The sequence below is a fragment of the Pelophylax lessonae genome, assembly GCF_965119305.1.
Source record: "Pelophylax lessonae genome assembly, chromosome: 8".
NCBI classification, from domain to species: Eukaryota; Metazoa; Chordata; class Amphibia; order Anura; family Ranidae; genus Pelophylax; species Pelophylax lessonae.
In genome coordinates, this window is record NC_138775.1 from 264,920,715 (window position 1) to 264,943,273 (window position 22,559).

Genomic DNA, 22,559 nt, shown 5'->3' on the forward strand with positions numbered 1-22,559 from the left:
AATTGACAGGTACACTTTTTAGACCCCCCAGACACTAAATACAAAAAAATGACATGCCTGCCTAAAAAAATGCCCGCTAAATGCCTGCAAGAAAAAAAGACAGCTGGTAAGACACTACAAAAAATTATAAGAAAAATGATTTTTTTTAGGGGTTCTGGACATGCTACATAGCTGAAACTTAACAGGGACACTTTTTTGACCCCCCAGACACTAAATCCAGAAAATGACATGCCTGCCTAAAAAAATGCCCGCTAAATGCCTGCAAGAAAAAAAGCCAGCTGCAGAGAAGCCGTATTCCTGAAAATATAGTAAAAATGCTGTTTTTTAGGGGTTCTGGACATGCTACAGAGCTGAAAATTGACAGGTACACTTTTTAGACCCCCCAGACACTAAATCCAGAAAATGACATGCCTGCCTAAAAAAATGCCCGCTAAATGCCTGCAAGAAAAAAAGCCAGCCGCAGAGAAGCCGTATCCCTGAAAATATAGTAAAAATGCTGTTTTTTAGGGGTTCTGGACATGTTACAGAGCTGAAACTTGACAGGGACACTTTTTAGACCCCCCAGAAACGAAATCCCAAAAATGACATGCCTGCCTAAAAAAATGCCCGCTAAATGCCTGCAAGAAAAAAAGCCAGCCGCAGAGAAGCCGTATCCCTGAAAATATAGTAAAAATGCTGTTTTTTAGGGGTTCTGGACATGCTACAGAGCTGAAACTTGACAGGGACACTTTTTAGACCCCCCAGAAACGAAATCCCAAAAATGACATGCCTGCTTAAAAAAATGCCCGCTAAATGCCTGCAAGAAAAAAAGACAGCTGGTAAGACACTACAAAAAATTAAAAGAAAAATGATTTTTTTTAGGGGTTCTGGACATGCTACAGAGCTGAAACTTGACAGGGACACTTTGTAGACCCCCCAGAAACGAAATCCAAAAAATGACATGCCTGCCTAAAAAAATGACCGCTCATGAATGCCTGCAAGAATAAAAGACAGCTGGTAAAGACACTACAAAAAATTAAAAGAAAAATTAATTTTTTTTAGGGGTTCTGGACATGCTACAGAGCTGAAACTTGACAGGGACACTTTTTAGACCCCCCAGAAACGAAATCCAAAAAATGACATGCCTGCCTAAAAAAATGACCACTAATGCCTGCAAGAAAATTATGCTCTTTTCTTGTTCACTGCCATTTTTTAGCAAAGTCGGATGACAAGTCGGATTACAGGTCGCTTCAATTAAGATAAGGAGGCGACTCCCATTGAAGTATATGGGACAGGTCGGATCACTGGTCGCCTGAAAGTAGTACAGGACCCTTTTCTGAAGTCGGAGCGACCTTAATAGCGGCAATTAAGACGGCACTGATTCATTTACATTGGTTTGGTCATGTCAAGCGACCTGGGGCGACCTGGGGCGACACAAGTCGCCTCGTGAGTCGCCCTAGTGTGAATGGGGGCTAAGAGCCCATTCACACTAGCGCGACTTGTGAGGCAACTTGTGTTGCCCCAGGTAGCTTGACATAACAAAAGCAATGTTAATCAATCAGTGCCGTCTTAATTGGCACTACTGAAGTTGCTCCGACTTCAGAAAAGGGTCCTGTACTACTTTGAGGCGACCTGTGATCCGACTGTCCCATATACTTCAATGGGAGTCGCCTCCTTATCTTAATTGACACGACTTGTTATCAGACTTTACAGGAAGAAGAAAGAGATTAGCAAGGCATTCCTCACAGACAAAGTCACCTGTCTCTTCAAAGTAGTGCACAAGTCTCTTCCAAGTCTCTAAACAAGTCTCTTCAAGTCACGGGGCGACTTTCTGGTAGTTGTAGTGTGAACCAGCTCTCAGAGATCCTCACTGAACTTCAGGAGAGAGTTTGCTGCACTGAAAGTAAAGGGGCTGAATAATTTTACACGCCCAATTTTTCAGTTTTTTATTTGTTAACAAAGTTTGAAATATCCAATAAATTTCGTTCCACTTCATGATTGTGTCCCACTTGTTGTTGATTCTTCACAAAAAATTACAGTTTTATATATTTATGTTTGAAGCCTGAAATGTGGCAAAAGGTCGCAAAGTTCAAGGGGGCCGAATACTTCCGCAAGGCACTGTATATATATATATATATATATATATATATATATATAGGTATAAGCATTACAGTTGTAGCTCCTAAACATATTGTTGATCTGTCAACGTGTTTCATGGGATCTGCTTCATCAGGACAGAGGTGCTGATCTTCAAAATGTTGACATACAATCCTACAAATAAAGCAAACAATCATAAAGACAATGGAATCACATATTCAAAAAGAATATAACCAAAAAATCCAACAATCACATAATACACAGAAAAGACACAGACAGACCATGTATTTTTTGTGTGGAAGAAGTGGTCTGTCTGCAGAGGTGTAACATACCCCCTGTTAAGTTAGTCCTGTAGCTCTTTAATCAAAAAGGGAGCATGATCTTGGACAGCTCTGCCTCTAGCTCAGATGGACCTCTGCACAGGAGGAACTTCTTCCCTGCAATGACTAAAAGGCCTTTCTGCACCATACTGGCAGAGGACAGGCTTTTCTACTGTGGCTGTGGCTACTTTCCATAGAAAACAAACTGCAAGACTTTGCACACTTTATATTTTAAAGCCCCTAGAATAAATTTAGCATAGATAAGCTGACAATTCCTCGGGGCTTTAAAGTAGTAGTCTAGGCTTTCCCTAACTAAGGTTAAACCTGCTCCAGTCCTCCTCCTAACTTCTATTCTAACTACCCTGTAAAAGAAAGATCCTCGTATTTACCTATTCTGAGGGCGCTGAGGTCCGGTCACGTGATCAGCTTCCAGAGGATACTTCAGGGGGGAGGAGGGACAGCTGACAATGGATGCCTTATAGCAAGCCTATGGTCGACATCACTGGCCAGGCATTTCAGCAGTTGTCGGCGACCTCCCCTCTCCCCTGAAGCCAGCCCTTGGGGAGATCATGTAACTGGGCCGAAGCGCCCTCAGGATAGGTAAGTATTAGCACCTTTCTTTCACATGATAGTTAGAATAGGATGTAGAAGGGGGGGGGGGAGTTTTAAGCTTAGTCTGGAAAAGCCTGGATTTCCAAATTAGGTTTCTGTTAAAGAGGAAAATAACCTAATGTATAAATGTGTACATGAAAGGACGCCCATGGTTTCTCACAGTGACCCGTCACATTCTTCCTTACTTTTCTTTTCAATGTACACGATGAAATTAAAATTACCTGAAAGAATCTGATAGCTTGCTATGAGAGAAAGAAATATTTCTCTTTATTGGCAGAGGAAACCCAATACCATTGCTAGTTCGTGGGGTGGACCTGCCATTTAAACCTGATAACTAATGATGATCAATACAGTGTTTTATACCAGCGTCTATGTTTATCAGTGAAAGAAAAACACATCTTGGTATTGTATGTGACATCATAATGGTATTCCTATCCATTTATTGTGTATGTAAAGCCCAAACTGTTTACTTTAATTTGAATAGAGTAGGGAATGGTTAAAACCCCTCTCATGTTTTGTTTCCATCCGTCTCTCATTGGGGGAGATTTCTCTTCACTTCCTGTACAGTAAACATAACAGGAAGTGAAAGATATCAAGAGAAGAATGTAGATAATTGGACTTTGTTGGCACAACGATAGGACACTATGACGTATTGTCCTGTCATTGTGCCAACAAAGTCCAATTATCTACATTCTTCTCTTGACATTATTAACTAGGACGAGGCACAGAATTATCCTAGTGTCCACAGTGTCATCCTGTGGTGACACTAACATCTTTACAGGAAGTGAAAGATATTTTTTCCAAACTAAGGGAATATTCTCTTAGTTGCAACTACAACAAATATCCCTGCTTGGAGATTTCTCTCAGCAGTAACAGTTCAACCCTTCTAGTCTCAAGGATAATGGTCACCAGGCAAATATACAGTGGTACGGAAAGTATTCAGACCCCCTTACATTTTTCACTCTTTGTTATATTGCAGCCATTTACTAAAATAATTTAAGATCATTCTTCTTCCTCATGAATGTACACATAGCACCCCATACTGACAGAAAAACACAGAATTGTTGACATTGTTGCAGATTTATTAAAAAAGAAAAACTGAAATATCACATGGTCCTAAGTATTCAGACCCTTTGCTCAGTATTTAGTAGAAGCCCCCTTTTGATCTAATACAGCCAGGAGTCTTTTTGGGAAAGATGCAACAAGTCTTTCACACCTGGATTTGGGGATCCTCTGCCATTCCTCCTTGCAGATCCTCTCCAGTTCTGTCAGGTTGGATGGTAAACGTTGGTGGACAGCCATTTTTAGGTCTCTCCAGAGATGCTCAATTGGGTTTAAGTCAGGGCTCTGGCTGGGCCATTCCAGAACAGTCACGGAGTTGTTGTGAAGCCACTCCTTCGTTATTTTAGCTGTGTGCTTAGGGTCATTGTCTTGTTGGAAGGTAAACCTTCGGCCCAGTCTGAGGTCCAGAGCACTCTGGAGAAGGTTTTTGTCCAGGATATCCCTGTACTTGGCCGCATTCATCTTTCCCTCGATTGCAACCAGTCGTCCTGTCCCTGCAGCTGAAAAACACCCCCACAGCATGATGCTGCCACCACCATGCTTCACTGTTGGGACTGTATTGGACAGGTGATGAGCAGTGCCTGGTTTTCTCCACACATACCGCTTAGAATTAAGGCCAAAAAGTTCTATTTTGGTCTCATCAGACCAGAGAATCTTATTTCTCACCATCTTGGAGTCCTTCAGGTGTTTTTTAGCAAACTCCATGCGGGCTTTCATGTGTCTTACACTGAGGAGAGGCTTCCGTTGGGCCACTCTTCCATAAAGCCCCGACTGGTGGAGGGTTGCAGTGATGGTTGACTTTCTACAACTTTCTCCCATCTCCTGACTGCATCTCTGGAGCTCAGCCACAGTGATCTTTGGGTTCTTCTTTACCTCTCTCACCAAGGCTCTTCTCCCCCGATAGCTCAGTTTGGCCGGACGGCCAGCTCTAGGAAGGGTTCTGGTCGTCCCAAACGTCTTCCATTTGAGGATTATGGAGGCCACTGTGCTCTTAGGAACCTTAAGTGCAGCAGAAATCTTTTTGTAACCTTGGCCAGATCTGTGCCTTGCCACAATTCTGTCTCTGAGCTCTTCAGACAGTTACTTTGACCTCATGATTCTCATTTGCTCTGACATGCATTGTGATCTGGAAGGTCTTATATAGACAGGTGTGTGGCTTTCCTAATCAAGTCCAATCAGTATAATCAAACACAACTGGACTCAAATGAAGGTGTAGAACCATCTCAAGGATGATCAGAAGAAATGGAAAGCACCTGAGTTAAATATATGAGTGTCACAGCAAAGGGTCTGAATACTTAGGACCATGTGATATTTCAGTTTTTCTTTTTTAATAAATCTGCAACAATGTCAACAATTCTGTGTTTTTCTGTCAGTATGGGGTGCTATGTGTACATTCATGAGGAAGAAGAATGAACCTAAATGAGTTTAGCAAATGGCTGCAATATAACAAAGAGTGAAAAATTTAAGGGGGTCTGAATATTTTCCGTACCCACTGTAGATAATGCATCTCCCTAGTAGGGACACGGACAACAGTATAAACCTTGGTAAAGATGTGTGAGGTTGTTTTAGACCTTTCTAGTGGTTGGGTAGATTGGGAGAGTAAAGTTCCACGTTAAGACTTTCAATTAACATTTATTATTTTTACTCTGCTAGCATTAGTAAATAGATTGGAAAGTACAATATCTCAAAAAAGTGAGTACACCCATCACATTTTTGTAAATATTTTATTATATTTTTCATGTGACAACACTGAAGAAATGACACTTTGCTACAATGTAAAGTAGTGAGTGTACAGCTTGTATAACAGTGTAAATTTGCTGTCCCCTCAAAATAACTCAACACACAGCCATTAATGTCTAAATGGCTGGCAGCAAAAGTGAGTACACCCCAAAGTGGAAATGTCCAAATTGGGCCCAAAGTGTCAATATTTTGTGTGGCCACCATTATTTTCCAGCACTGAGTTAACCCTCCTGGGCATGGAGCTCACCAGAGCTTCACAGGTTGCCACTGGAGTCCTCTTCCACTCCTCCATGATGACATCACGGAGCTGGTGGATGTTAGAGACCTTGCGCTCCTCCACCTTCTGTTTGAAGATGCCCTACAGATGCTCAATAGGGTTTAGGTCTGGAGACATGCTTGGCCAGTCCTTCACCTTTATCCTCAGCTTCTTTAGCAAGGCAGTGGTCGTCTTGGAGTTGTGTTTGGGGTCGTTATCATGTTGGAATACTGCCCTGCAGCCCAGTCTCCGAAGGGAGGGGATCATGCTCTGCTTCAGTATGTCACAGTACATGTTGGCATTCATGGTTCCCTCAATGAACTTTAGCTCCCCAGTGTCGGCAGCACTCATGCAGCCCCAGACCATGACACTCCCATCACCATGCTTGACTGCAGGTAAGACACACTTGTCTTTGTACTCCTCACCTGGTTGCTGCCACACACACTTGACACCATCTGATCCAAATAATTTCATCTTGGTCTCATCGGACCACAGAACATGGTTCCAGTAATCCATGTCCTTAGTCTGCTTGTCTAAAGCAAACTGTTTGCAGGCTTTCTTGTTCATCATCTTTAGAAGAGGCTTCCTTCTGGGAAGACAGCAATGCAGACCTATTTGATGCAGTGTGCGGCGTATGGTCTGAGCACTGACAGGCTGACCCCCCACCCCTTCAACCTCTGCAGCAATGCTGGCAGCACTCATACATCTATTTCCCAAGGACAACCTATGAAAACGATGCTGAACAAGTGCACTCAACTTCTTTGGTTGACCATGGCGAGGCCTGTTCTGAGTGGAGCCTGTCCTGTTAAACAGCTGTATGTTCTTGGCCACCTTGCTGCAGCTCAGTTTCAGGGTCTTGGCAATCTTCTTATAGCCTAGCCCTAGGCCATCTTTATGTAGAGGAGCAATTCTTTTTTTTCAGATCCTCAGAGAGTTCTTTGCTATGAGGTGCCATGTTGAACTTCCAGTGACCAGTATGAGAGAGTGAGAGCGATAACACCAAATTTAACTCACCTGTTCCCCATTCACACCTGAGACCTTGTAGCACTAACGAGTCACATGACACCGGGGAGGGAAAATGGCTAATTGGGCCCAATTTGGACATTTTTACTTAGGGGTGTACTCACTTAAGATTTCAGCGGTTTAGACATTAATGGCTGTGTTGAGTTATTTTGAGGGGACAGCAAATTTACACTGTTATACAAGCTGTACACTCACTACTTTACATTGTAGCAAAGTGTCATTTCTTCATCAGTGTTGTCACATGAAAAGATAGAATAAAATATTTACAAAAATGTGAGGGGTGTACTCACTTTTGCGAGATACTGTATATCATATTTAGTTGTTTTAAACTTTTTTTTTTTTTATTACATTTCTTCAGTTACTTCTGGGTTTCTTGACAAAAGGTGTGTATCAGGTGCGCTAATCTGTTGATAGATATCTAATATATAATAATAGTGATATGTCAATGATAAAAATTGATGATACAAATGAGTGAAATATCAATTGGGGAACAACTCCTCCACCTCAATTTAAATCAAAAACCAAAGAATAAATGACATGTGCTCAACAATATGTGAACAAAAGGTAAACAGTGGTACAAATTAATACAATAGTGAATCCAAAAATTAAGTCCATAAGCAAAATATGAAAGTCCATATGAATCCAACATACATGTGATGTATCTCCATGGTGCAAATCTCAACGCAATAGATGGGTGCAGCGAAGACCACCACCGTGACTGAATAAGCCCCTTACCAGATGGGATAATACAAGGGCAATTGTCACGAGCTTCCCTTCTCCAGGACAGGTGTCGGTGGGCGTGGCCTGGCAGTCGGTGTAGGAGCAGCATGAGCAGGGAGTCGGGCCCCGGGGAGAGATCTTATACACCTACCAGAGCAAGCAGACCCAAGGATCCCAGAACAACAGAAAAGGCATCCCATATAGGCGGAATTTCTTGCTCAGATATAAGATTCTTCTGGTAAGAGGCTGACCTGTCCTCTCCTGTTTGGAGAGTAGTATTTTGGGGCTTTTCTCATTTTCTCTGGGCTACACAACACCATTGGATCTGATAATACACATGCCCTTATATTATCCCATCTGGTAAGGGGCTTATTCAGTCACGGTGGTGGTCTTCGCTGCACCCATCTATTGCGTTGAGATTTGCACCATGGAGATACATCACATGTATGTTGGATTCATATGGACTTTCATATTTTGCTTATGGACTTAATTTTTGGATTCACTATTGTATTAATTTGTACCACTGTTTACCTTTTGTTCACATATTGTTGAGCACATGTCATTTATTCTTTGGTTTTTGATTTAAATTGAGGTGGAGGAGTTGTCCCCCAATTGATATTTCACTCATTTGTATCATCAATTTTTATCATTGACATATCACTATTATTACATATTAGATATCTATCAACAGATTAGCGCACCGGATACACACCTTTTGTCTAGCACCCAATTTTCTAAGGTCGCAGCTTTTCTATTCATTTTCCAGCGCACTTTCTTTACACATCATACTTCTGGGTTTCTTGCCTGGGAAAATGGTGGCATACATCCCAGAAGTCTTTGGGAGAGTTTTTCTCCGTTAAGCACACACTCCTGCGTGCATGCTTGAGTAAGGGCGGATGCATTCCAGTAAGTAAATGCTACATGTGGTCATCTGCCCTCGCTTAAGATGGTCAAAGCAAGAAATGCTGGGGGGGTTAAAGTGACTTCTCAGCAAAATAAAACATGCAGACATTGATGGATTTGAGAGTTTGCTTTAAAGCGGTGGTATACCCCGCTTTCTTATTTTTACCTACAGGTAACACTATGATAAGGCTTACCTGTAGGTAAAATGAATATCTCCTAAACCTGCTCTAAGGGTCCGAGAGCTCCTGCGCGCATGCGCGGGAGTGACGTCATCGCGGCTCCGGCCACTCACATTGCCGGAGTCCACGATTTCACGTTGGATTATAATGAAGTGCCACCAGGTCGTCTTTTCCAAATTATTTGCTGAGGAAGGAATGCCGTAATAAAAGTCTCCTAACATTCAGTTTTAAATTTTATTTTATTATAACAATGAAAACCTGATAGGGGTTTCAAACCCGCTGAATTTAAACTAAAAAAAGTGTTGGCTTTTACATCGTAATCTATAAAGTAAGGAGACACTAGGACTTTGGTGTAAGCCCTCCTGGATTAAAATATGCACTATATGAAAAATATTTAAACCAGACTGGAAAGTGGTAGCTTCACTATCGATCGCTATTGAATACATTTCCACATACATCAATTTCACCTACTTCAGAAACATGGGATGTATTTAAAACAAAGTTATGAACTATAATATGTATACATTAATTTAAAGCCCAATTATGGGTTTCACATCCCTCAGTGCACCTCCAACCCCCACCTTCCTGGAGGCCCTCAGTGTGTAATTTTTACAGGCTCTAGATGGAATTGTGTTGCCGATATAGAAATGGCCAGCAGAGGAGTGTTCATTTTGATGATGTCAATTGTTTATTTCGTTTTAGTTATAGTCTTATGACTAAAATGCCATTTTAGTTTTAGTCGTATTTTAGTCTTAAGACTAAAATGCCATTTTAGTTTTAGTTGTATTTTAGTCATCTGAATTGTTTTAGTTTTAGTCATATTTTAGTCAACTAAAATTGTGTTAATTTAGTCGACAAAAAACGTTTTAGTCGGTTTTAGTCGACGAAATTAACACTGGTTTGGAGACAGAGCTGTCAGGTCCCCATTCTTCTCTATGGGGGAATCGGATTGGAACGGACCGTCAGTCCGTTCTCATCCGATCCCATCCGCCAGACGGATGGAAAATAGGGTTTCCATCCGTCCGATTTTGATGGATCAGATGTCAGCGGACATGTCTCCGCTAACATCCAATGCCCCATAGAGATGCATTGGGCGTCCGTTCAGATCCACCAAAAAAAATGAAGGGCGGATCTGAACGGACTCCCTGTGTGAAAGGGGCCTAAGTCTATAACTTTCTTTTTAAACGTTTTAATAAAAAGGACACTGGAGAATATTTCTTCCAGATATTGAAGTAAATCCATATAAAATATACCTTACAACAGCGCTACATTTCCTAATAGGATGAAACAATTTCATATGCGGGAATAATAGAGATATCGATTGAAGAACTGTGAAATAGCCAACTCGCTGAAGATTTGCAGGCACAGATTGTAATATATAAACTAACTGCATTACATTATTTTGAGACATAAATGTTGGGATCTAAATATATTATATAGTTTATAGAGGGCTTATTATTTCTATTTAAAAATGTGCATGATGTTGGACGGTTAAAATATACCATGTTGAAAGGTGTCAAAGGATATATAGAAAGTGAAGTGGAGAACTTGTGTATTAACCACCTTTAACATCACCTACACTATATGGCCAAAAGTTTGTGGGCACCTGATCATCAAACCTACAGAGCTTGTTGGACATCCCATGCCGGAATCATGAGAAATAATAAGGAGCTGGCCCCATTCCCCCACTGTGGCTATGATAGACTTCACATTTCTGGAAAGGGCTTTCCTTGAGATTATGGAGCGTGTCTAGGAATTTGTGCCTATTCAGCCAAAAGAACATTTGTGAGGTCAGGTACTGATGTTGGATGAGAAGACCAGGCTCGTAACTGGCATTCCAGTTTACTTCAGAAGTGCTCAGTAGGGTTGAAGTGAGGGCTCTGTACAGGCCAGCCAAGTTCCTCCACACCAAAGTCATCAAAATGTCTTTAAGGAGCTGGCTTTATGCATATAGAGGCTCAGTCATGTTGAAACACATTAAGGACCCTTCCCAAACTGTTCCCATAAGATTGGAAGAACACAATTGTCTAAAATTTCTTGAATGCCCTAGCATTGGAAATGCTTTCACTGGAAGTTATTTTTATTATTATTATACAGGATTTATATAGCGGCAACAGTTTGCGCAACACTTTTCAATAATAAGGGAGACAGCACAGTTGGAATACAGTAAAATACAAGAGGTTTAGGAGGGCCCTGCTCATAAGAGCTTACAATCTAATAAGGTGGGGCAAGCAGTACTGAAGGTTAGAACTGGGGGGGGGGGTGCCAACAAAGTCCAATTATCTACATTCTTCTCATGACATCTTTCACTTTCTGTTATGTCTACTGTACAGGAAGTGAAGGGACATCTCCCCCCAATGAGAAACGGATGGAAACAAAATATGAGAGGGGTTTTAAATATTCCCTACTCTATCCAAATTAAAGTAAACAGTTTGGGCTTTACATACACCATAAATGGATAGGAATACCATTATGATGTCACATACAATACCAATACTTACCTTAAAACTAAGCCCCGACACAGACCCCCAGACACCGCTGTGGGAGCTGACATGCTCCCTCGGCGTCTCTTCCGGATTCGGCCGCTCTGGCGCTATGAGTGGCCGGAGCCGCAAAGACGTCACTCCGCATGCACACGGGAGTCATTTTCCGGCAAGTGCATGACATGGAACTCTGAAGGTCCGCCGGACCTTCAGAGTGCATGCGCTGCTAGCGTCAGCGTGTAGGTTTAGGAGATATTAATTGTACCTACAGGTAAGCCTTATTATAGGCTTACCTGTAGGTAAAAGTCACAAAAATGAGTATACTACCGCTTTAAGGCAGCCAGAGTAGGAGATAGCCAAACAGATTGAGGTATAGAGTTTCACAGGTTTGGAGAGGCTCTGGAGACGTCCTGGAGACAAGCATTGGAGGAGGAGACAAGGGAGCTTGAGAGCAGGAGGTCTTGAGAGGAGCGAGGAGGACGGTTTTGGTGATATTTGGAGACATTTGGAGACACGATTGGTGATATAGCTCAGGGCAGGGTTGTGATTGGCTTTGTATGTTGTTAGAATTTTGAATTTAATTCACTGGGCAATCGGAAGTCAGAGAGACGCTCAGTGGTTGGTAAGGTAGAGAAGTCTGGCAGCAGCATTCATGTTAGACTGAAGAGGAGACTGAAGACTGGAGAGGTAGGCCTATAAGAACTCAATGTGGAGGGGTGTCCATATGTACTTGGTATGGTCATGTGTCAACAAACTTTTGGCCATCTTGTGTGTCTCTTTCAACACCAGTGGCAGCTAGTAAAACTCTATGAGAGACTGACATTAGCTGTAGCTGAATATGGATAGGCAGTACCCCGGTGTTCCAACAGTTCGTTCCTGTGTGCATACTGCCCTACTACTCAGTACACTCAGCCCCAGTTGCAGCAGCTGTCATCCTCTCAGTTTACCTTCAGCCCGCCCGAGTCTCATGTATCATGACTAAATACCCATGCATGAGCCCTAAAATGTCTTTGCATTCTGTTGCATTAGCAGCACCCATCAGTGAAAACACCTGAAATCAATTACTAAATAATTTGGAGGGGTGTTGACAAACTTTTGGTCATATAGTGTACATGGGATGGTCACGGTGTCCACATAAAATATATATATATATACAGTATATATGAATATAAGATATCCCAGACTGACTCGATGCTGTTGAGATCAGGGCTCTGTGGGGGCCAAACCATCACTTCCAGGACTCCTTGGTGTGACATCCCTTTGGCTTCAAAACAGCAGCAATTCTTCTAGGTACATTTGCACGCAGTTTTTGAAGGAACTTGGCAGGTAGGTTGTTCCAAACATCTCGGAGAACTAACCACAGATCTTCTCTGCCTTGTTCTTTATGCTGAAGATAGTCCTTAACAACATTGGGTGTATGTTTGGGGTCACTGTCCTACTGTAGTAAAAATATGAGGCCAATAACACGCCTCCCTGATGGTATAGCATGATGGAAGTATCTGCCTGTATTTCTGAGCATTGAGGACACCATTGATTTGGCAGCGTTGAGGACCAGAGGACCATGGACACAGTGGATGGCCAAGGATAGTTAATGCAGCAGATGAAAGACACATCATGCTTACTTACATTCGACATTGGAAGATGTCCAACAGTACCATCAGCACAGAACTGGTGGAAACCAGTGGGACCCAGGTACACCCATCTACTGTTCAGAGAAGTCTGGCCAGAAGTGATCTTCGTGGAAGAGTTGTGGCCAAAAAGCCATACTTCAGATGTGGAAAAAAGGCTCAACTATGCATGGAAACATAGAAACTGGGGTGCTGAAAAAAGGCAGCAGGTGCTACGGACTGATGAGTCAAAATTTTAAATATTTGGCTGTAGCAGGAGGCAGTTTGCGAAAAGCTAGAGAGGGGTACCAAAATGAGTGTCTACAGGGAAAGGTGAAGCGTGATGGAAGTTGCAAGTTTGGGGCTGGATTTCTGCAAATGGAGTTGGAGATTTGGTCAGGATCAATGGTGTCCTCAATGCTGAGAAATACAGGCAGATACTTATCCATCATGTCCTACCATCAGGGAAGTGTGCAGTTGGCTCCGTATTTATTATGTAACAGGACAACGACCCAAAACATACAGCCAATATAATTAAGACCTATCTTCAGCATAAAGAAGAACAAGGAGGAGAAGATCTATGGTTAGTTCTCCATGATGTTTGGAATTACCTACCTGCCGAGTTCCTTTAAAAACTGTGCAAGTGTACCGAGAAGAATTGATGATGTTTTGAAGGCAAAGGGTGCTCACAGCAAATATTGATTCGGTTTGGATTTAATTTACTTTCCATTTTGATAACTTATAAAAAAAAAAAAAAACTATTACTTCTATTTCTGAAAGCATTCTTAATTTCTAGGAGTTTTTTCACACCTGCTTAAAACTTTTGCATTGTACTTTTCTCTCTGGCCTGTGTTAAATATTTTTTCATAGGGTTTGCCTACCCCTTTACACCAGGGAAGGGGAACAATATTCCTACATGTAATTTTGAAATCTGTGTTTGTGACACTGTATTATATACTCTATTTTTTATATCTAAAGCCAGCTTTTTTTTTTTTTTTTTTTTTTCTAGGGTGGTGAGAGTTTAGAACCCTTTTTTTTTTGCTGTGTTCTTCCTAGGGAGGTTTGTTACTGTGTCTGTGCCTGTTAGGGATCAATCAATATAGTTTTTTCATTGCCCATACCGATATTTTGGTCATCGCGTATCGGTATCGGCCGATATTTTCGTTCATTTAAAATTTTTTTTTTTTATTTGACAGGTACTCTTGTGGAGGGATCTGGGGGTCTAAAGATCCCAAACCCCTCCTCTGCACTTAACAGCATTCAAAACGCCAAGTTTGGCTGTTTTGAATGCTGTAAATTTTTTTGAATTTGGCGCCGAGTACCTGGAAGTGATGTCATGACATCACTTCCGGGTTTTTGCATGGAGACCCGATCAGAGCCGAATGCGGCTTTGATCAGGTCTTCGGCGGCCGTGCAGGCTGGTTGCCCAGGTCTCCTGGTGGGACGGGAGACTCGGGCGAGCCGCGGAAGGCGGCGGGAGGGGAGGATGTCTCCTCCCGCTCCTTGTAATGACAGCTGAGTGGCTTCTCAGCTGCATCGGTTGTCATTACAAGACAGCCGATCGTCGGCTATGGATGCCGGTACCAGGGTGATGCCTCTCTCTAGCTGCAGGCATCACTCCGGTACTTTCCCGAAATATCTTGGTGGCCGATTCCGATATATCAGGGAAAGTGCATATCGGCCCTCGATATATCGGCTTTGCCAATAATCGGTGCCTGTGTCCCTGCTAGGGAGCGTTCCTCTATTTGTTAAGGTGACTACTGCAATTGGGACAGTGAAGAAAAATTGAATTGTCACAGCATAGAAAAAGCGGTGAAATACTCCAAAAGGGACACTTGTCCGGGTGACAACTGTTTTCTCATTTTATAGAGATTGTCTTTCACTTCCTGTGATTTCTACAGAAATGGGATGCAGCTAAAAAAAAACTGGGGCCTTAACCACTCACTGTTGCATTGGAAGTAAAAATCAAATGGTTTGGCGTGATATATAATTTAAGTTTTACTTTAGAATTGAAGTATCAGGTAGTTTCCTCTCAACATTGCTTGGTACACCACGAGAACGTCTGATGTTGTAGGCTCGTAAACCTTCATTGATCCTTTTGGAAGGCTGACTTATAATAAGAACATTTAAACACCCTGGTGCTAGATGTACATGTTTGCTACAAGAGCAGACGTCTCCAGAACCCTAAGACGAAATTTGCAAATAAAGTAAAGGATAGACAGTTCAGATGCATTGTGCAGGCCAATCGAAATACTGAAAGCTGCACGTTCATGTAAACCCTAATGGATTGGACAAGACTGAAGAGCAGTCTTTAGGGTCCATTCACACTAGCGCGACTTGTCAGGCGACTTGGTCACCTGACAAGTCGCGGTCGGTCGCTCGCCATTGAATAGTACAGGACCCGTTCTAATAGGAGCGACACAAGTCGCTCCGACTTAGAAAAAGGGTCCTGTACTACTTTGGGGCGACCTGGAGGCGACTTGCATTGACTTCAATTATATGAAGTCCGTGCAAGTCGCGCCGAGGTCGCGGTGCACATTGTGCACCGCGACTTCACAGGTCGCCCCAGCAAGTCGTGTCGCGCCAGTCTGAATGGGCACTTAAGCTCAGAACTGGGCTTTAAAATGTATCTAAAACCAATAACAAACATTTTATATATTACAGATTATCAGCCCTTAGATTTGGTACCTGCATTTTTTTTTTCAGGCTTTTTTTACATTTTTGTTACCTGGTAATCCTGGAAATAGCACACTTCCTGTTACTAGGGGGGCTTCATTCACTCCTCAACTGTATCCTTAGAAAGAGCCATGGTTGCCATCGAGGCTGGAGTTTCAACATGTCTGCCTTTATTCACTTCAATTAGACTGGGGCTGATGGGATTATTCATTTACAGAAGAAAGATAAGGTTCTTTGCAATATCTGTTTAACTCACAGGAAGTGACTCTGCATTTCTGGCAGGATCAAGAGGTATTTTCTGTACTTGATGAAAATGTTCTTAGCCTGAAAAAAGAAAATTAATGCAGGCACCACATCTAGGACTGGTATGTTGCTATGTATTCAGTGCCATCTTAAGAGCATTATAGGCCCCCGGGCAATACAGTGCACTGGGGCCCTGCCTACACAATCACCCATTAGAATAAAAATGCAAATTATCGATAAGGCGATATTTATTGGTACAGCAGTGCCAGGCTAATGACAGCTTCCAAGTTCGGCAGCTGGGTCCGGTGAACACACAGAATCGACTGTCCTGTGTGTGCCTGTTTCTGTGGAGGCGGACAGGCATTCCTGCAGTTGTGGGCTCCGCCTCCATGGCCCAAGGGGCCTGACAGCAGTGAAGGACCAACAGGCGCTTGCCAGTTTGGCGGCAGGATGCACACGGGAATCAAGACTAATGCTTGGGTGGGTCACTGGGCAGGTGGGGCCCCCTGAGCAAGTGGGGCCCCCGGGCAAATGCCCAGTGTGCCCATTCGGTAAGATGGCCCTGTATGTATTATATTGTTGTTATTGTAATGCTACAACCAGCAATTCCTTTGAGAATTGTATTTAGCTCCCCTGGACTGGGGCCAAAGGGTGCTTTGAGGGCTAAAAAAAAAAAAAAAAACCTGCTTGACGTTTTTTTTGTTTAACGCTTTGTAAAACATTTTCATGAATGTGATGCTCTTTGGACTAAGTTCAGTTTTGGTTAAATTGTTTTTTTTTTTTGGCTATTATTTCTCAAGCCTGTACCGATCTGTGTAACCAAGACTTTACCAATGACTTCACCCTGTAATGTTAAGTGCACTTAGGATCAAGGAGAGACTGCAGTAAGGCAGCAATCAATGTATTATATGTAAGATGTAATATAAGTTGGATATTAAAAATTAAAATTTAAAAAATAATACATTTTTATGTATGCAGTTCAAAAACAATTTTTATGCAAGCTGGAGATAAATAGTGGATTTTTTTTTTTTTACAGCTGCTTAAAAATAAAATGGAACAGATGAATACTTTATACAGTATAGTGTAAATACATATTTATTTCACTGGAATAAAATACTGAATGGATGTAATGTCATTTGAATATTGATGGCAATTATGTTTCACTGTATGAAATGTATGGAATAGCAACATATTCAAAGTACAGTATTTTTATTGGAATTGTGTGTTTTAGTTACTTTAAGCTGTGTCCTTTCTTAATACAGGTTCAGCTTGTCCATTAGATGCAGTCTGGCAGGGAAATCCGGTAAACATTTTTAGGATATGGTGACAATTTAAGAGATTATTAAATACATACACTACCTGGTAGGGATATAAATTTTAGCACCTATGCAGCTTTTTGTTTTTTTTTTTTATATGGAATTTGCGAACGTAGGCGTGTGTCAATACATGTTTCTCCTTTATGGTTTAAAGGGAATGTCGACAATACTTTGATAGTTTCTAAAACGTTTATAATATTTTAAATATTTTTCTTTTTAATAAAAATATTGCAGCCTAATATGTAGATGTCTTGTGCTGTTATTTTAAGCCTGCGCAATTTCTCTCCTTCACTAACCCACCCAAATAATTAAAGTGTATGTCTAAAAAGAAATAATTTTTTAACTATACATAAAGGGCCACAGGATGAAGTATTAAGATACATCGGATTATGCTGCAGCCTTCAGAAGATTGGACGCTAGCAAACAAAGCTGTGAAGACATTCCCTCCCTCTCCCAGCATGCCCCTGGTTTTTGCTAGTGTCCTAGGAGAACGGACATCTTTTCTATGCTCTGAGAGAAGCAAACCTTTTTGACATTTTTTTCTTATTTATTATTTTCTTTATTCACTTATTATAGGTACTTATATAGTGCTGTCAATTTATGCAGTACTTTAGATACATACTGTATATCGTACATTTTCTTGTAGCAAGGTTCTTTAGTATTGGCAGAACCACTGGGCTCATTTTGCAGCTATCTGGATTGGCTAATCCTTGGCAAACCTTGGAGGCCGTACCCAGACCCCGCTGTAATGTGTCCTTCTAACACTGGAATTTACATTAGGTGATCTAGATACCCTTTGTGTTACATGTGAGTTAGCCGCAAAGTGCTTTACAGGTCCAGGGTTGCGCTGTATTTGTCTTGTGGAACCCTGTCCCTGAAGACTACTTAGGGACTATGCCCACCGTGGGGGCAAAGTCTGACCATTGTTGGGGATTGAGGACATTATGGGTATTCTCAATGAACTGAACTGGTCCAGGCAGGCTCCTAACAGACTGTCCACTGGCCCTCTCACATAGTCCAGATCTTCGGTCCCAAGAGCTGGTTTACCACCCCGCTTCTTAGTCAGGGACTTTAATGACCTGGCTGTTGAAGCCCAGGTCCTATGGGACGATGACCTGTTAGATTTGGTTATCTATATGCTCTCAAAAGCTAGGAAATTGACTTATCACAAAGTCTACCTGGAAAGAAAATGTATTTTTTTGTGAGACAAGGAAATTCCATTTCAATAAATGATCCTTGGGAAGAATCCTGTCTTTTCTCTAGTCTGGTCTGGGTCAAAGTTTAGCCTTGAGTACCATTAAGGGTCACACATGGATAGGGTCACACATGGACAAGGTTGTTTCAATGCCAAAGTTCTCTTTTCTTTCCAAGCTGGTTTCTTCCTTTCACCTTAACTAGAAAATTGTCCTACCATCTGTCTGTCCTACTCCAAAACATTCTAAGGAGATTTCCCTCCATTGTCTGGATTTGGTTTGCACTTTTTGAGTCTGTCTCCCAGCTACAGCACTCTTTTGACAGTGTGAATCTTTGTCATTAATGAAGGTAGCATAGCAGACCACCTTCTTCACTTTCCACTATAACTAGATGGATTTGAAAACTCATTATTTAAGACTATATGCACAATTCGCAAAGCGATATTTTACAGCATCCGAGTAAAAGAAATCGCACAACGTTCAGAAAAAAAACTGTGTAATTCACAAAAGAACTCTCCTATAAATGTTGCATGCGTTATCTTTCTGAAGTATGCCTTAAAGCGGAGTTCCAGCCACAGAATCGTTTTTTTTTTTTTTTTAATATCCCCCAAACAGTGACCCTTAGACCTCTATACATCCACTAATCCTGTTTAATACATTGTAATAATATGTTTGCAAACATGAAAATTCTTGTGATCGCCGCCATCTTTGTCCTGGATCGCCGAGTCCGTTGTGGGGAAATGCCTGCCCTGCTTCCTGGTTGTAGTGGGCGGAGGCCGGTGAATCCAGCGCGAAATCTCGCGCATGCCCAGTACTATGTACTGTGGAGTACTGTGCTCCGCCTAACATCGCGTCATTTCCTGTTTGGAAATCACGCGATGAGAGGAGCGGACGGCCGCCTTCGTCACCGCCCATTGCATCCTGGGAGCCACGAGTAAGAGCTCCCAGGACGCATTGCGGGACAGGAAGTGACGGCGCAGGCCGCGGCCGAGGAAGGAGGAAGTGGATGGTAAGGTGAGTATATTATCCTCTCTAAAAAGGTACGTAAAAAAATAAAAATGCTGGGAATATCCAATTCGGGCTCAGGAAAGGATAAGGAAGCAGATGCCATAATATTTTGGGGCTGGAACTCCGCTTTAAATAACTCATGAAACCATGCGGTAAGTTATTATAAGCATCTGATATGATGTTTTTCCAAAAAAGTGTATGGCCACCAGCAATTTAGTCATGGCTGGTATGGCATGGCTTCTCTGTGTTGAGGGCTTAAGATACCTTATGAGTTGGGGATAAAGCTTCATAAGTGGCTTGGATAACTTGAACTTCTGCAGGGTATATTCACCCATGAATTGACCCAGCAGTTTAAAAGGACCTTTTGAGATCTCTTCCTCCTCTTCTGCATTGCTTTAAATTCCAGAACATTGGATTGAAAGGGCTCCATCATCTTTGCTATGCTGTCTGCCAGCCTCCAGATACAACTCCAGACTGAAATCTAGCTGACACCTGCTCCAGCTTGCACTTTCCCACTTATTTTTTTAACCAATCACTGGGGGGGACTGACCATTGCCATAGTTATTGCAAGCTTGGACTAGTACTTAATTACCGCTTGCATTTATTTATTTCCTTTTGTGAATTGCCTTTAATGCCTTTTTATGCAGTATTTACCAAACGTTTTTGGTGTTTGTGCTAAATATCACATACGAGCAATGGTGAATTGACATTTTTATTATCCCATGTGTTAAGTGGTCATGTGACTGTCAAAACGCATGTGATAACCTTTAGTGAACTGTGCCCTATGACCTAAAGGGCACGTTTTCACCTGTCCCTGTCAGAGTGCACACCACCAGATCAGTTTGGGTTTTTCAGCATTAGCATCTGTTTCTCAGATTTGCAATGCTGGTCTTTTCCGTTCGTTAACTTACCAGGTTACCAGGTGGATGGCCAAGCGTCAGCTGATGCCACTTTCAGTCATAAGTTTCATCAGGCTGCTCAGTAGGCTATTGAAACTACCCTTGTTGGTTATGTGGTCTGCTAGCTTTTTGCTTGTTGTGTCACCCACCCCTTAGCTGGACTGCTTTTGGGCCTCCCAATGTACCTGAATACCTCCTCCTGTGTCTCTTAATGTACGATTAAGAACATATGATTTTTAACTTGCTGTAAATTATTTTCTTGGAGTACATTAATGAACGGTGCTCCCTCCTCGCTATTCTTATGATCCATGCCTACTATTGCTACAGAACTGGGGCATGCTATGAATGGGAGGGATTGTACTGGGCTGTCCTTTCAGCTTTGTTTGCCATGTCCAATCTCTTGAAAGCAGCAGCATAACCCAATACTTCATCTTGTGTTTTATTGTACCCCAAGAAAAGGATTTCATGGTAAGTAAAAAAAACAAAAACCCTGATTTATTTATTTATCACAGGTATATAAATAGAGCCAACACTTTACATTTAGTAGGGTCACCTCAGTTTTGCAGTATTAAATGTTCAGTCTTTAGTTCTCTGCTATGTACACGTCCCAAAGCTTAGTTCCCTTACTTTCAGCAGACCTTGGGCTCCAAGATTAGGCCCCAGTTGAAGGCGAAACACATCAGAAACAGGTGCTGGTGTAGCGTGTTCTCTGATGTGTTGGAACAATAAAGTTGATATTAGCAGGTGGTTTCTTCATACACATTAGTGTTCGACCGATATCATTTTTTTAATGCTGATACCGATATTTTGGTCATCAGGTATCGGCCAATATCGGCCGATATTTTCGGACATGAAAAAAAATGTTTTTTTTTTTCTAAAGGTACTCCTTGTGGAGGGATCTGGGGGTCTGAAAGACCCCAAACCCCTCCTCGGCACTGAAAAGCATTCAGAACGCCAAGTTTGGCTGTTTTGAATGCTGCCAGTTTTTTTAATTTGGCGCTGAGTTCCCGGAAGTGATGTCATGACATTTCTTCCGGGTTTTTTACATGGAGTCCAGCACATGTGCACTTGCGGCAGGAATACCAGCTTTCATGGGGACACATCTTCATGCTACACCGGGTCTTCTCTTCGGCGGCAGCGGTGGAGGTAGGATGCCCGGGTCTCCCGGTGGGATGGGAGACCCGGGTGAGCCGTGGAAGGTGGCGGGAGGGGGGGGGACGTCCCCTCCCGCTCCTTGTAATGACAGCCGAGTGGCTTCTCAGCCGCATCGGTTGTCATTACAAGTCAGCTGAGCGTCGGCTATGGACACCGGTACCGGGGTGATGCCTCTAGCTGCATTCATCACTCCAGGACATGCACTTTCCCTAAATATCGGCAATATTGGTAACCTCAGGGGCTGATTCCGATATATCGGGGAAAGTGCATATGGGCCCCCAATATATCAGTGCTGCCGATAATCAGTCAATCTCTAATACACATTGGCTTGTTGGAGCTTACACTGAGCAATGGGCTCCTTTCCTACCCTCAGATGACAGCACTGGGCCACTCAGAGGCACCAGTGCTGTCAAATAAGAGAGTGAGGGCGAGTCACTATACCCAAAAGTGCAGGGTAGGGCACTTCAATACTGTAGTGGCGGGATAGAGAGAAAAGGTGAGTGAGGACGGGGAAAATGAATGCCCTGCAATGACACAGATTCCCTTTTATGTTCAAATATATAAACAGACTTTAGTGATAACAGGTTTTCTTCAATGCTCTCTTTTCTTTTTGTGATGTTTCTACAACTTCCTCGTCAATGACGTCACACTTACTTCATCTCCATTTTTACTCCTAGTGGAAGATTTAGAGAGAAACGATGGCTCTGCTGATAAACCTTTTTACATGAATAAGACTCTAATGAAGATTTTGAACAAACAAAACACACCAGCCAAGCCTCAGTGATGCCACCATGACCCACAAAAAGGATTCCACGGTCTGACGTTTACGAGTATTAGATCTATGTATATGTTATACAGGCTGGAAGACACGCATCATAATGAATGGTGCTGGTGAAGAAAATGGTGTCATGAAGAAAAAGGTTCCTTGTGTGACCAAAGCCTAGGCAGCCTACATCACATGATCTCTCACTACCAGGTGCATTGCAGGTGTTTCACATTATTAGAGACAGCGTAGAATCTATTGTTGCCAAATATATATATTTTTTTTATTATATATTTTCTTTTTCTTTATATAGGGAATATACACT

At 42.2% G+C, this 22,559-nt stretch overlaps 1 protein-coding gene across 1 annotated transcript in view; it reads left to right on the plus strand.

Moving 5' to 3' along the window:
• The window catches only part of SLC44A5 (solute carrier family 44 member 5), a 282,899-nt gene extending 260,614 nt beyond the window's left edge, over positions 1-22,285 (plus strand). Inside the window, exon 22 of the mRNA XM_082266223.1 lies at positions 22,149-22,285. Coding sequence (XP_082122349.1) covers positions 22,149-22,255 — 107 coding nt within the window. The 3' untranslated portion in view covers positions 22,256-22,285. The remainder of the gene's footprint in view (positions 1-22,148) is intronic.
• The last annotated feature ends 274 nt before the right edge of the window (positions 22,286-22,559 follow it).